Source organism: Megalops cyprinoides, chromosome 15 (genome assembly GCF_013368585.1).
Source record: "Megalops cyprinoides isolate fMegCyp1 chromosome 15, fMegCyp1.pri, whole genome shotgun sequence".
In the NCBI taxonomy this organism is placed as follows: Eukaryota; Metazoa; Chordata; class Actinopteri; order Elopiformes; family Megalopidae; genus Megalops; species Megalops cyprinoides.
Window position 1 is genome coordinate 5,536,902 of NC_050597.1, and position 12,705 is coordinate 5,549,606.

The 12,705-nt window shown below is 41.6% G+C and overlaps 1 protein-coding gene across 1 annotated transcript; it reads right to left on the reverse strand.

Annotated features, from left to right (window-relative positions):
* Positions 1-10,441: 10,441 nt before the first annotated feature.
* Positions 10,442-12,365, reverse strand: LOC118789621 (forkhead box protein I2-like). The gene is made up of 2 exons (XM_036546099.1): positions 11,768-12,365; positions 10,442-10,983 (listed from the first exon to the last, which is right to left on the reverse strand). The coding sequence occupies exons 1-2, from the start codon at positions 12,360-12,362 to the stop codon at positions 10,442-10,444; spliced, it is 1,137 nt and encodes a 378-aa protein (XP_036401992.1). The 5' UTR covers positions 12,363-12,365.
* Between the last annotated feature and the right edge of the window lie 340 nt (positions 12,366-12,705).

Sequence of the window (12,705 nt, forward strand, 5' to 3'; positions counted from 1 at the left end):
TCCTGTGATGCCAAGTGCAGTGTAGGCCCTGCAGAGGGACTGCCCTGCAAAACCCCTGTATCCGACCTCTACCGGCAAAGCACCTTGCCCTCCAGCCAAGTCTATGGCTGTTGCTGCCTAGGCCATCATATTTGTCTTTTCTGCTCAAAACCCTCCATATGTTCCTCTCAAGGCACTGCGAACTCGACCATGACAATGTTCTTGGTTTCCTCCGACACCAGCACTGTCAGACCTGAGAATGGTCTTTTCAACATGCTGTGGGAACTTGAGTTGCCATCCCAAGTCCATCAGCTGCCAGTCCTGAGCTGTGTTAAAGAGCCCTGGTGCCGCTTTGGATGGTTTTTATCAGCCTCTTTCCGGCTTTAATGAAGCTGATGGCTGGCTTTGCTGGGTTTTCTCTCCAGCAGCTGGTGATAGGCCAGTACTGGCCTGCAGTACTATCAGTTCAGTCATGTTAGATCTGGTAAACGCAATGCCTATAAAAGGAGAATTTTTTACCAAGCAATGTCAGAATGTGCCTTCAACTTAAAGCAGAATTAAACCGCAAAGGTACAGGTTACCAGTTAGTTGAGCAACAGTCAAAGCATTCCCTCTCAAACTCCCCCACGATCCCTCTAACACTATAATATGCATTTCACCAACGGGTTTGCTTTATCAAAGTGAATTTTTTTTCTTTAAATTTATAACTACTTTGCCTCACCTATGTATAGTAACATAAACTGGATTCTTTTATTTTCTTGTCTGGTGTTAATGGCATGAGTAGGCTTGTTTTGGTGTTCACAGTGGGGGTGTATCTGGATCGTGCAGAGGCTCAGGGCAGGATGCTGCTGTTGCTGAGCTTATATCACCTCGCCAGCCTGCTGAGAGATTACCAGACCCAGCAGACCAATGCTGTGGCAGCCTCTGCAGTCCCTGTTTAAACCCTCTGTCATGAATTAATTTATCGCTCACACCGAGCTCTCACTCAGCCCCACACCTCTAAGGCAGGCAGGCTGAATAAGTTATTTGGGATCAACTGCAAAATTCTGAGCATGATTTTTTTTTTTTTCTTCCCCATGATGCTTTAAACAGTATAGACTTTTGGAAAGATGGGTAATATTTCATCTGAGTATGCCAGCACAAGTCTTGAATGTTTCTTGGAAATGTGTACCTCCATGAGCAGTTTATTTGAATAAATGTATAAAGATTTCCAGAATAAAATTGACATTTTAATAATAAGTGATATCGGGAAAATCATGAAGATGGGCAGGACTGCTGGCTGGTTGGGGGTGTTCTAAGGACGGCACTGTAGCATATTGGAGGAATCGGCTCATAACCCAAAGGTCACAGAAACAATTCTCAGCTGGGTCACTGCTTTTGTATCTTTAGGCAAGGTTCTTAACCTGAATCACGTTGATAAATATCTATTTGTACAAACTGAGGGCCCCAATGAAGCATATTATATTGCAATGTAACTGTCAAGTTCCAGACAGAAATGTATGCTAAATGTTAACTGAAATGGCATGGCCTTAGGTGCCTTAAAACTTATCAGTATTGATCACATCATACCTTAAGTAATGGTGAGAACTGTGCTACATAATGAAGACTGAGGAGGGACAGCGTCTGACACTTTGTACAAAATTACACGTGAAAGAGAAATGCTAAATGACAGGAATTTGCATGCCTTCATATCTCAATGTGTTTAATCCCCATGGTGCTCAGGCTCTTGTGGACCTCCTTTACCGCACCCCAGTCCCTATAAATATTCCCAACAGAGGGGTGGAATTAATTATATGCATCAGTGCCTGGAGGAGCAGGAACGGGTCACTGAGACAACTTCAAAGAGTTTCCAAAGAGGACGCTTTTTTTAAATTTTCTGATCGGAGCTAACGAGATTTGTCCAAGTGTGTTTTTGAGGACAGAACTGCTGTAAGGTCACGGTTCGTTTGGCTTTCCTCTGGATATTGTCGTTGTGCACAAGGTCAAAGTGAGCTGGAGATGAGGCAAGCTGTGGAGAAGCTGAAAACATGAAGCGTGATGTGGGTAGTGTCTGCACTTTGGGAAGCACAGAATTTAGTAATCTAGGACATTTTTTCTTGAATATTATCAGATCCTTTATCTGATCAAGGTTCTTTTTGGACAAAGCAAGATTACTGGATCTTGCTCAGTGCTAAGCAAGAGAGGAATCCCTATAATAAGTGATCCTCTCTCGTTTGCTTTGTCAACAGCAGCTGAATAAAATGAGAAATCAGCCCTAATCTCTTCCTGTTCTCCCATCCACCCTCTGCCCAAGATGAAACGGGGGATTAGACCAGACCAAAGAGCCCTGGTGAGATTGCCTGTGTAATGGACTTAAGGGAGAGATCTTTGTAGCAGAGAAACTCAATACTCAAGTGCCCCCTGTGGCGTCCGCTGGGGAGAACACCACCTGTAACCCCAGGGCAGAGGGGACGGAGATACCGGGATCAGGGGATTGGCTTCTATCATGGTGGTGGAAATCAGTCTCTGCAGACATGGGTGGTGTGCAGAACATGCATGCATGAGTCTCACACACACTTCCAGACATACAAGAGTGTGGAGTCACAAAACTCCAGATAAAGCCAGCAGCAGTGTGGTGCAGTGGCAAAGAGCAGGGCAGCAGCATGGTCAGATGCCATCACCTGTAACCACTGTCAGCACAAAAACTAAGACAACTCTTAAATGTTTGTTTTAGAAGGTGAAAATGAGAGTATATATTTACTCCTCTCCTCCTGGATGTGTTATATCAACAGTACCCTGCTGAAATGAGCATTAGATCATCAGGAGTGCAGTGCAGAGATTCAGCTTCACACCTCATCTGACACATCTCACACTGAGAAGGGCCAGTAGATTTGGAGTGGAATTCAGGGTTTTTTTATTTATTTTTTTTTAATACACAAGCCAAAAGACAGTAAAATCTGTTGTCAGTGATATAGGCATCATTCCACATGGCAGGGCCTGTCAAAGTGTCATATAATTGCATTTTATTTTAAAGGTGGTCTCGTAAGTACTCAATTGCTGGTCTGGAAATTCTATACATGTGTTGCACTTTTTTTTTTTTTTGTGTTAATTTGAAAGTGCCATGCATGGTGATACTATATACCGAAGTGGGATGTGCTGTGAAGCAATGTGTACACTTATGTGTTGCATGAAGTGGTGGTGTTAGATTTTTGAAGCAGGATGTGCATTGATGTGTTATGAAAAGCTGTGCTGCAGGGATGGTTAAGTATGTGTCTAATGTGCTGCATGTGGCTGTGTTTCCTAAGCATGAATGTTGTGTCCTTTGGTTTTAATGTCACGTCATAGTATTTGTGTGTTGAAATAATGTGTGATTTGTGTATGACTGTCCTTCAGTAATGCTGTGTATTAAGGGTCCCCAAAGTGTTAGCGTTGCATCCGTTGTCTTGTCGGAGATTTGTGCTTGTCTGCAGTCCAAGTCGTGGCCGTGAACGTGGTCTACAGTGGTTTCAGGAGCCAGATGTATTATTGTTCCCAACAGTGATGTGATGTGATCTTTTAAGAGAAATTGTGGGGAATGAAATTAAATTCATGGAAGTTGTTTTGTATTTAAGAATGAAGAAAACTGGTAGGCATTTGTTATAATATACTAAATTATAGAATTGTTATGGTCATTACATAAGGAAGCTGAAGAGTGGGTTTGAAAAATGTGTTTTCTAAATTGTATGTTAGGATTTTAAAATTGTGTGCATGTGTTATGTAATGTGTTCAATAGGGAGAGAAGTAGTACATATGAGTTTTTGGTGGCAGTGTTTCAATTTCTTTCAGTGTCTTCAGAGTAACTCCATGGGTTGTGGAAGGAAAGGGTAGTTCGTTGAGGGAAACGGTGGATTTTTCTGTGACGATACAATCCATCAAAGGAATTTTATGGTTCTGTAGAAAATGGTTCTGGTTAGTGTTTGAAGTGCAGGATTTCAATAAAACATCAAGTGATGGTAATGGTGAAATGTGACAATTGGTAAAACATTTGAAGAAAAATGTTTGGTTTGGAAAGTAAATGAGAAATTGTGTGTGTGTGTGTGTGTGTGTGTGTGTGTGTGGTAATAGCAATTTAAAAATGGCTGCGTTTCAAAGGAACATAGTACTTTGGTTTTGTGAAGTGTCTAATTGTCACTGCGGTGTTGTGTTGCATCCAGGAACAGTTGGCGTATTCCTTCAGAGAATACAAGTGCTTTTTGAAATACTGTTGGATTTGTTTGTAGAGTGACTTTGAAATATGGTTTATTTTTTTTTGCTGAAGTCGATTGGACAAAGCCAGATACATTTGTTGGTGATGCTGTGTCTTGGGTCTTCACCTTCTTTGGTGGAGAAGAGTCCATTTTTTTTGTAGAAGTTGGGGGGGAAAAATGCAGGTATCAGTTGTGGAAGAAAGTGAGGAATGAGTCTGCTGGTGAGGTTAAATTTCAGAAATGTCTCAATGGAACTGTGTCCAAACACCATTTCCTAATTTTGTAAAATCTTCCTGTGTATTTAGCAACCAGAGCATTTCCACACTTTCTGCTGTAGATAATGTTACATTAATCTGTCCTGATTCAATATCCATTATGTCCTGCTTGTGTAAATCTGGAATATCACTGTCAACATCTTTAAATGTAGCTTGTCTTTAGCCTCCAATCTTGTGCCCAAGCATCCTCCAGCACACCATACTCATGTAACATTTCCTCAGCATTTCTGCCTTTTTTTTTTTTTTAAAAAAAGCTAAGTTTACACATTTAAACATCTATGCACTTGCCCAGACAATAGTGCAATGAATATGAAGATTTCTCTATCTTTTTGTCTAAACTCAGTGTTGTAAAATTTAAAGGGTGTTTAAATACCGGTGGTCAATTTCGCAGTTTTTTGACTGTTGTAATTTGTCTGTCCAGCAGGTCGCAGGATTTAGCCATGCTGAACTCTGCTATAGTTGGAAATGTGTTGCAGGGCTGGTGGATTTCTTTGATCTCTCATTTAGTGACAGATTTATGGAACTTCTGAATGATTACCTAGGGGATAATAAAGAAATGATTGGTGTACAGTAATACCTGTAATTCTTGCTGTTGGACAATTGCTACATTCTTCAGTTGTCCAGTGCAATATATTTCAATTGCCCTCTTTTTTACTTTTCTTACAGCTTTCCCTTGGGAATAACTGTCAGCTAGGCTGCAACATTCCTTTAGCGTGACCCATTGTTATTGAAGTTACAACTGCACATCTGCATTTACAAGCTTTCCTTCTCTGTTCTGTCTTCAGCTCAATGCTGGAGTGGAAGATCAAGCTTGCCATGAGTCACTTCAGCTCTCTTTAATGACCTCATGGCTATGTCCCTACCACCGTTGGCTGTGTCTACGCCACCTCTTGGTTGTGTCCCTGGCATCTGTGGGGCCAGGGTGCAGAGAACCCCTTTGACATGATTCATTCAGAGCCACCACAGGTAACATTATACATTTATGCAGCTGGGTATTTACTAAGGCAATTGTGGGTTAAGTACCTTGCCCAAGGGTAGAGCAGCAGTGTCCCAGCAGGGAATCTAACCAGCAACCTTTTGATTAGGAGTCCTGCTCCACTATATCACACTGCCACCTCTATACTGCTGAGCGCTCTCAGGACCAGCCTAGAAAGAGTGGGAAGCCTAATGAGTAGAGAACCCTAAGGCAGGAATGTATCATTGCAATTATTTTGTTCCTAAGCTCATGGGTTTTAATTAAATGTTATGAACTTGTGAAACGTGATGGTGGGCCCATGTATTCTTCCAGCAGCTGTGTTCACCTGTAAATCAACTGTATATTTCTACTAATGACTTTGTACATTACAAATAAACTAAAGCTTGTAGATGGTAGGCAACAATGATTGGTTCAGATGATTGTGACAAAAGGGCCAATCACAGTACTGTGCTCTGCCATGAAGTTATGCTATGTGTATATGTGCATGGTGCTGAAAGAGCACTTGATTTAACATTACAATTTATGACAATACGTGAAATAACCCCCTTCTGTCACGTGTAACAAACTCTTATCTAAGATTCAAAGTGGGTTCAGAAAACTACAAAGAGCTCCTCTGTCCCAAACCAAACTGATCCAGAACAAGCTGAACCAGGGTACTACACCCCATTCGAGGCAGGTGCTAATCGCACCAAACGTCAGATCCCAGACTGTACCCACCCAGAGTACTAGCCTCACTTTAACGTGAAAGGAATGGTACCCTGGGACATTGGCCTGAGGGCGAGCAACAGTCTGGTGTCCTTTCTCACTGATTGCATTCAGGGCGGGGACACACTCTGCCCTGTTAGCCTGGAGACAGACAGGTCCATAGTGATGGCTTCTGTTTCACTTCTTATTGTGTGTTTAATAGCTGGCCACAGGTCACATTAGCATAATGATAAGCGCCAGGTAATGGGAGGGCCTGTTAATGCATCAGTTAGGGGAGAGGCAAAATGAGTCACTTCAATTGCAGCCTCAGTCAGCCATTGTGATAATGATAATGGACACAACTTGCTGATCTTGACCATTGAATTAAGAGAAATAAAAATAACAGGACATACCAATGAATCAATGACTGCTATATGAAACATACAGAACTTTTCTCATGCAACATGAATGTTGAATATAACTATCAGTTGGATAATATACATGAAATGGCAAACATCTGACATGACTCATGTTGGTCATTTATAAGCTTGTACAGTGTTTTTCTCTTTAAGGAAAACCCATAAGGCCACACTTAACTATGAAAACAAAGTCCATGTCCACCACAAAGTAGGTAAATTCCTTAGTCATCTAACCCATACTCTTTGACTATTTTAATTTCAACTAGAATGACCCTGGATGCCCTCTAAAATGTCCCATTCACAGTAAAGAGGGCCCCTCTTCTGGTTCCGTCATGAAGTTTGAGTCTGGGTTAGGTTTATGACCTCAATGCGTTATGAGTGGGAAAACAAATGCAAAAGAAACAAGTACACCCAGTCCTTTCGGTCCGTTCCTGTGGATGCAGAAGGCTCCTAGTACATATTTAACGGGCAGGAACATTTCCCTTTGTTCTTGCTCATTTTTCTTTAAATTCTGCTAGTGTCTATGTATAAGACCGAAACCATGCCAAATGTTACCCACCAGTTAATTGCCAATTATCAACCCAAAGGCAAGCTGTTTTCATCTGAGGCTGACTATAATTTTCCCAATGCCTGTTTGATTCACAAAGCTGTAACGCATTTATCAAAGGAAAAAATGAGCCAAAATTTGGCAAGGGCTGGAAGTGGGACTGTGGACTCCACTTCAGAGGGCTTCCCACTGTATTCTGAGTGGCTCAGGCTCTGAGCTCATACTCCAGCCAAATTCCGCCCCATTTAGGGCTTTTGAATGTACAGAATTTCCCCTTTGTGGTTCTATTGTGCCTGAGTGTCACTGTCAGGCCATCAGGCTCAGTCAGCAAACCCGCATTGTCTTTCAGACGCACCCCTTCAGACTGTACCTGGGCAGTCCTGACACTCAACAGACCAGCACCTGGTGTAAGATGTAATGACAGTTCTTATAACCTCATCTTTGAATTTATATTTTGTTGTTTGAAGATGCTTTGACTATTTTTTCCATCAGGTATTTGATAGACTGTACGGATGTTAATGCCTGTAATGAATCATACCTCAGGGTTATTGTGGTTATTCCATGTAGGAATTCCAAACAAGGGTACATATCTTGGACAGGCATACGCCATACCAATACAGCACCAAGTGAGCAAGAAATGTCATTTCAGAGTTAAAGAATAGTCTGAAATATGAACTGATCTGTAAGTCATAAAGTAGGTGAAATGGATTCCATGGATTCTCGGACTTAAAGGGAGAGATGCTGTTTAAATAAAGACATATGGCACAACCATAATCCTGGTAGATGAATATATTTATTTTATCATAACCCAGAGGAAGCTGTTATAATTTCAACTGTTTGTTTGATCAGAGTTCAAGCAAATGTTCTTTTGAAGAATAGTGTGCCTTGTTAAACTGTCACTGAAAAGGATCTTCCAATGGAAGTGATGCTTCACACCTCACTGACTGCAACTCTATACACCGGTGATTGTGCGAGTAACAGAACAAGAGTATCCAGAGACAGTTTGCCTTGCGGGCTCTCGGCAGCAGCAGTCAAGTTTCCGTCTAGATCTGCACGACGAGCAAGCCTCCACCAGCGCCTGTCACTGTTACAGGTTTCGCACTACCAGTCAGCGGAGCTGAATGTCTGAACGCGGCACCCAAGTTTGTTTTGCCACCGATTTGCTACCTGCGCAACATGACAAGCATCGCTTTTCTTTCAAAGGAACTGAGCTTGTTACCGAAATGTTGGGTCAATGCCGATAGAACACTGCTATCCCCTTGAGCACAACCTTGAACCGGAACAAACAGCAAATGGCTATAAGTATATTGGTATTATATATGAGTAAATCTATGCTGTTCACATCACCATGGAAACTAACATCTACATGGCAAGAAATTTCATAGATAGATAGATAGATAGATAGATAGATAGATAGATAGATAGATAGATAGATAGATAGATAGATAGATAGATAGATAGATCTCAAGTGCAATATATCAACATTGCACATCCTACACTGCACTGATGTCCTTTTTGCACATTTAATGTATATATCCTTTTTTTTTTCCTTACACTCTGGCCTTTTTTATATATTTTCTCTTAAATTTTGTGTTTTACTCCTAACGGCACTCATAAGTGGAAGGCAAAGGAAGAATTTCATTGTACAGGGAACTTGTTTCTTTACTGTGCATATGACAAACTTTGAACTTTGGAACTTTTATAGTACTTATATAAACTTAATCGTATGTTTCGTTTAAGGACAATTATTGACTTTATTTGTGAATTTCAACAATTGAAGTTCGTTTAATAGTCGTTTTATAGCCTACTATGTCCAGTCAATGGAGTTGGGAGGGTGTCTCAAACAAGATTTCACATGAAGTTGAAGCGTGCTGCGGATTTCCTAGTCCACAGAGGACTGAGGATGTATTTCTATTTCATGTTTGCAATTATTACAATTGCTTTATCAACACTGCAAACAATGTCACATTTCGCCATGAAATGAAACAACAAAAAAATCCGATCGTGTTTGGTATGCATGTTTTCTATGAGTTGGATATGAGTTGGAAGTTGGATAGGCCTATAGTTTTCAAAGATCAATATTATAGGGTGGTGTTAATGTCGGTTAATTAAGACACATTTTATATAATGAGGTTGAAATGTTTGCACAATGGAGCTTCCCGGCCGTTCGGATGTCCTTAGTTTTTACATTAAGAGAACTATCCCATATTAAACTTAATTTATAATACAAAATGTGGACCAAGGTTCGGGTGAGTTGCTGTTCCCAGATTTGAGGCCATTATGCTTTCAAAAACGCGCAGAAGGAGGGCCGCCTTGTTGCCAGCGCTTATTGTGTCGCGACCAGGGGCACGAAATGTCCCGTCAAGTTCGTTTTGCTGCAGTCAACGGCCGGGGAACATTCATTTACAAACCAATCAAGACTTGTGAAATTAAAGTAAAACACAAACGAGTACAAGCGCTATTCTTAGTCTGAAACATTTTCATAATGGGGCGAGAGAGAAAAAAACATGGAAAGTGTGCAGAGCGTGTACTTTTCAGATTTATATTTCTTAACCCATCCGGCATTTGTAGGGAAACAGTGGGATAATATTAATGAGATACAAAGATATACATTTAAAGTTTTTGTTAGTGCAACGGTGTAGACCCAAAGCTAAACTGTGTGGCAAAGGTTTGATTTGCTGAAAGCGGAGTGATCCGACGTGACAAGCGGAAAACGTTTCGGTCTCATCTCCATGCTGTCCCAATGTTCTGTTGATTTCAACGGACAAGTCCTCCATTATGTTAATCTTCTGGATTTTAAACGTTCGGTTTTCGTTGATTTAAATCTTGGATTCAATCTAACGGGAATAGGCTAGTGTTCACTTTTTATGACAATACATGCGCTTATACATCACCAGGACATGGATGCTGAAATGACAAACATTCATTAAGACGAAGTGTATTGCTGTTGGATTTATTCTTCGCTAAATGGCCGACAAAATGCTTCCCCTAAACATTTAAACAAAACATGATTACATTTTTAATAACGTGAAATCCAGTTTTGATATCAGAATATTCATTTTAAACGACTGCAGTGAAATACTGATCATTATTTGTACTTAAAAGCTGTTTATTTTTCTACTTCTCTTGCTTTACATTAAGGCACGTGATACAAATGACAGCAGACATATGGAAATCCTTATTGCACAGGTGTACATTTTGTTTATTCGCAGATCTGCCTATGCATATATAGGTCGGTTGCAGGAACATTTCTTTCCAAAACCATCAAAGTGGGCTACAAACTAACATCTTCGCCTGGGATTCTAGCTGCTTTTTTTTTTTTTTTTGAATCTGGAGTCGTCTGCTTTTCAGTTAGTCTAAACCTCAGTTCCACCTTGACCGTAGACTAAATTGCTGTCACTAAAACGATTTGTGAGGGTACCCCCCAAGTGTCCGCTTTCTGTCGGTGGGTTGCAAACCAGTCTGTTTCGGTTCGTGTTACTGGAATCATATTTCAGCAGCGAGCTTTGACTTGGCGAGTACAAACCATGTCCCGACAAGTTATCCTTGTTTGGAGTCAAATCCTCCAAAAGCCCTGAACCAAACTGTCTGCCGTTTAAGCCATGGCTCCCACCAAGCACAGTGTTCATATTGGAGACGAAGGCGTTGAAGCACTGACTGTGTTCCATGGATGGGGGTGATTTTGATTCTGTTGAGGTTGGGAAATGCTTCAGAATCTGGGGAGGTGAACTTGAGATGCCGTCTGTACTTGAAAGCTTACGTCCGGCGGCATCATCTTCACATCTGAGGGGCTCTCCGTTAGAGCTAAGGTTTGCTCGCCTTTTCCGCTTTCTCCTGAAGGCGCCGTTATCGAACATTTTCTCACAGTTCTCATCCAGGGTCCAGTAGTTCCCTTTTCCTATTAAACAAGAGAGGAGAGAGTGAACTGCAAATGACACGACGAAATCCAATTTCGAATGGACGAAATTTTCGATTTGCGCATATATGCTTGGCAGTCGGTCTTATAGCCTACTTCCCCAGCAAAAATACGTAAGTGTAGCCTACTGTACAAAGGCGACACGGACTTAAGTGCATGTATAAAACATTTCAGCACATTTTCAATTAAATAAAGCTGCAACAGGTAGCGCAATGTTGGTAAATGCGTGACTGCTACTGCCATCAAAACTACAAGAAATAGTACCAATGTAGTAATGTGTGCAATATTATAACTATTATACAAAATAACATTTTCGAGCTATAATCTCATTAGTCTTAATTCTAAACTAATTGGAACATTACTCCTGAGCTTTTCCTAAACTGTTCAGACTTGATTTTGTGAACTTAAAGTACAATTAATTGCTTGCTAGACATATCCAATGTGGCCTTGAAGACTGTCTTGAGTAGCATAGATCACGACCATGTGCTGTTATTGATATTCTCACCATGATGCACATACGTTGCTCTTAACAAATCGCATTGGAGTGAAGCGACCCAAAATATACCCAATGCAGCGCAATGAACCTGAACGTGCGCAATGTCAAGACACACAGAAACGCATTAAATGAGAGGTTTATCAACAGATTACTATGTATTAATGCATCATATTAATAAATCGCTTCTTTGTCAGGTTCCACCGTTTTACAGTCTACCAATTCTTTGACCGCTTTAGATCACTTTCATGCACAATTATTCAAGCAATTTACCGGGGTCGTCGTCATCGCGTGCCACTTTCTTGAAGCAGTCGTTCAAAGACAGGTTGTGACGAATGGAGTTCTGCCACCCGGCCTTGCTTTTCTTGTAAAACGTAAAGTTGTCCACTACATACTGGTAGATTTGACTCAGCGTCACTTTTTTATCTTGGGAACTTTGGATCGCCATCGCTATTAGTGCTGAGTAGGAATAAGGAGGCCTGACCATTTTCGCAAGTTCTTGCTGGCTTTGGAAAGAAAGCCATCCCAGGTCAGCGCTCCCCAAACTGGCGGGCGCACGCAAGAATTGCTGTTGGTGCGCTCCGAACCCTGATGGGATGTAGGAAGCCCCAGTCGTTCCCGGAACATACAGTGACGAGTTGGTGCCTTGGTGGTTCAGCCAAATGTATGGTTTGGTGATCAGTGAAGCGCACTCCCCGAAGCCATACTTTGGCGGACTTGTGGACGGCCTCTGGGAATTGTGATGCTGCAAGTTCTGGTACGCACCGAACTTGTCACAGTACACGGCCATATCCAGGATCTCTCTCGCGCTGTGGAGATGAGCTGGACCAGACTGGGGGAGAGATGGCTGCTGTCCAAGAGCGCTCATAATCCGTTCTAATCACTGACGAACAAACACGGTAGCTTCAAAAAACACCAGGCGAATAGGTCGTCCTGCTTCGATCTCAGATTCTCCTCACAGGCTGGGCACGGATGCTTTGGAGAGAACTACTTAAGCCTCGAGCCTGTAAGCCTCGAGGCAAAGAACTCTGAAAGTACCCAATCGCTCTGTCGCCTGACGTCACTGATGCCTTGCGTTATGGATTCAGATCTATATCGTTTTGCCTCGGGCATTTAAATTCACGCTGAAGCTGTTGACCTATACGACAGTCTGAGCACACGTGCTCTTAATGCAAGCATGCATAGAACAGAGATTCATTTGAACATATTTC

Bases quoted from the DNA above. Each gene is read 5' to 3' on its own strand.
- LOC118789621 (XM_036546099.1), bottom strand. From the start codon at position 12,362: ATGAGCGCTCTTGGACAGCAGCCATCTCTCCCCCAGTCTGGTCCAGCT. The intron at 10,984-11,767 runs GTAAATTGCTTG...CTTGTTTAATAG, and splicing joins ACGCGATGACGACGACCCCG to GAAAAGGGAACTACTGGACC.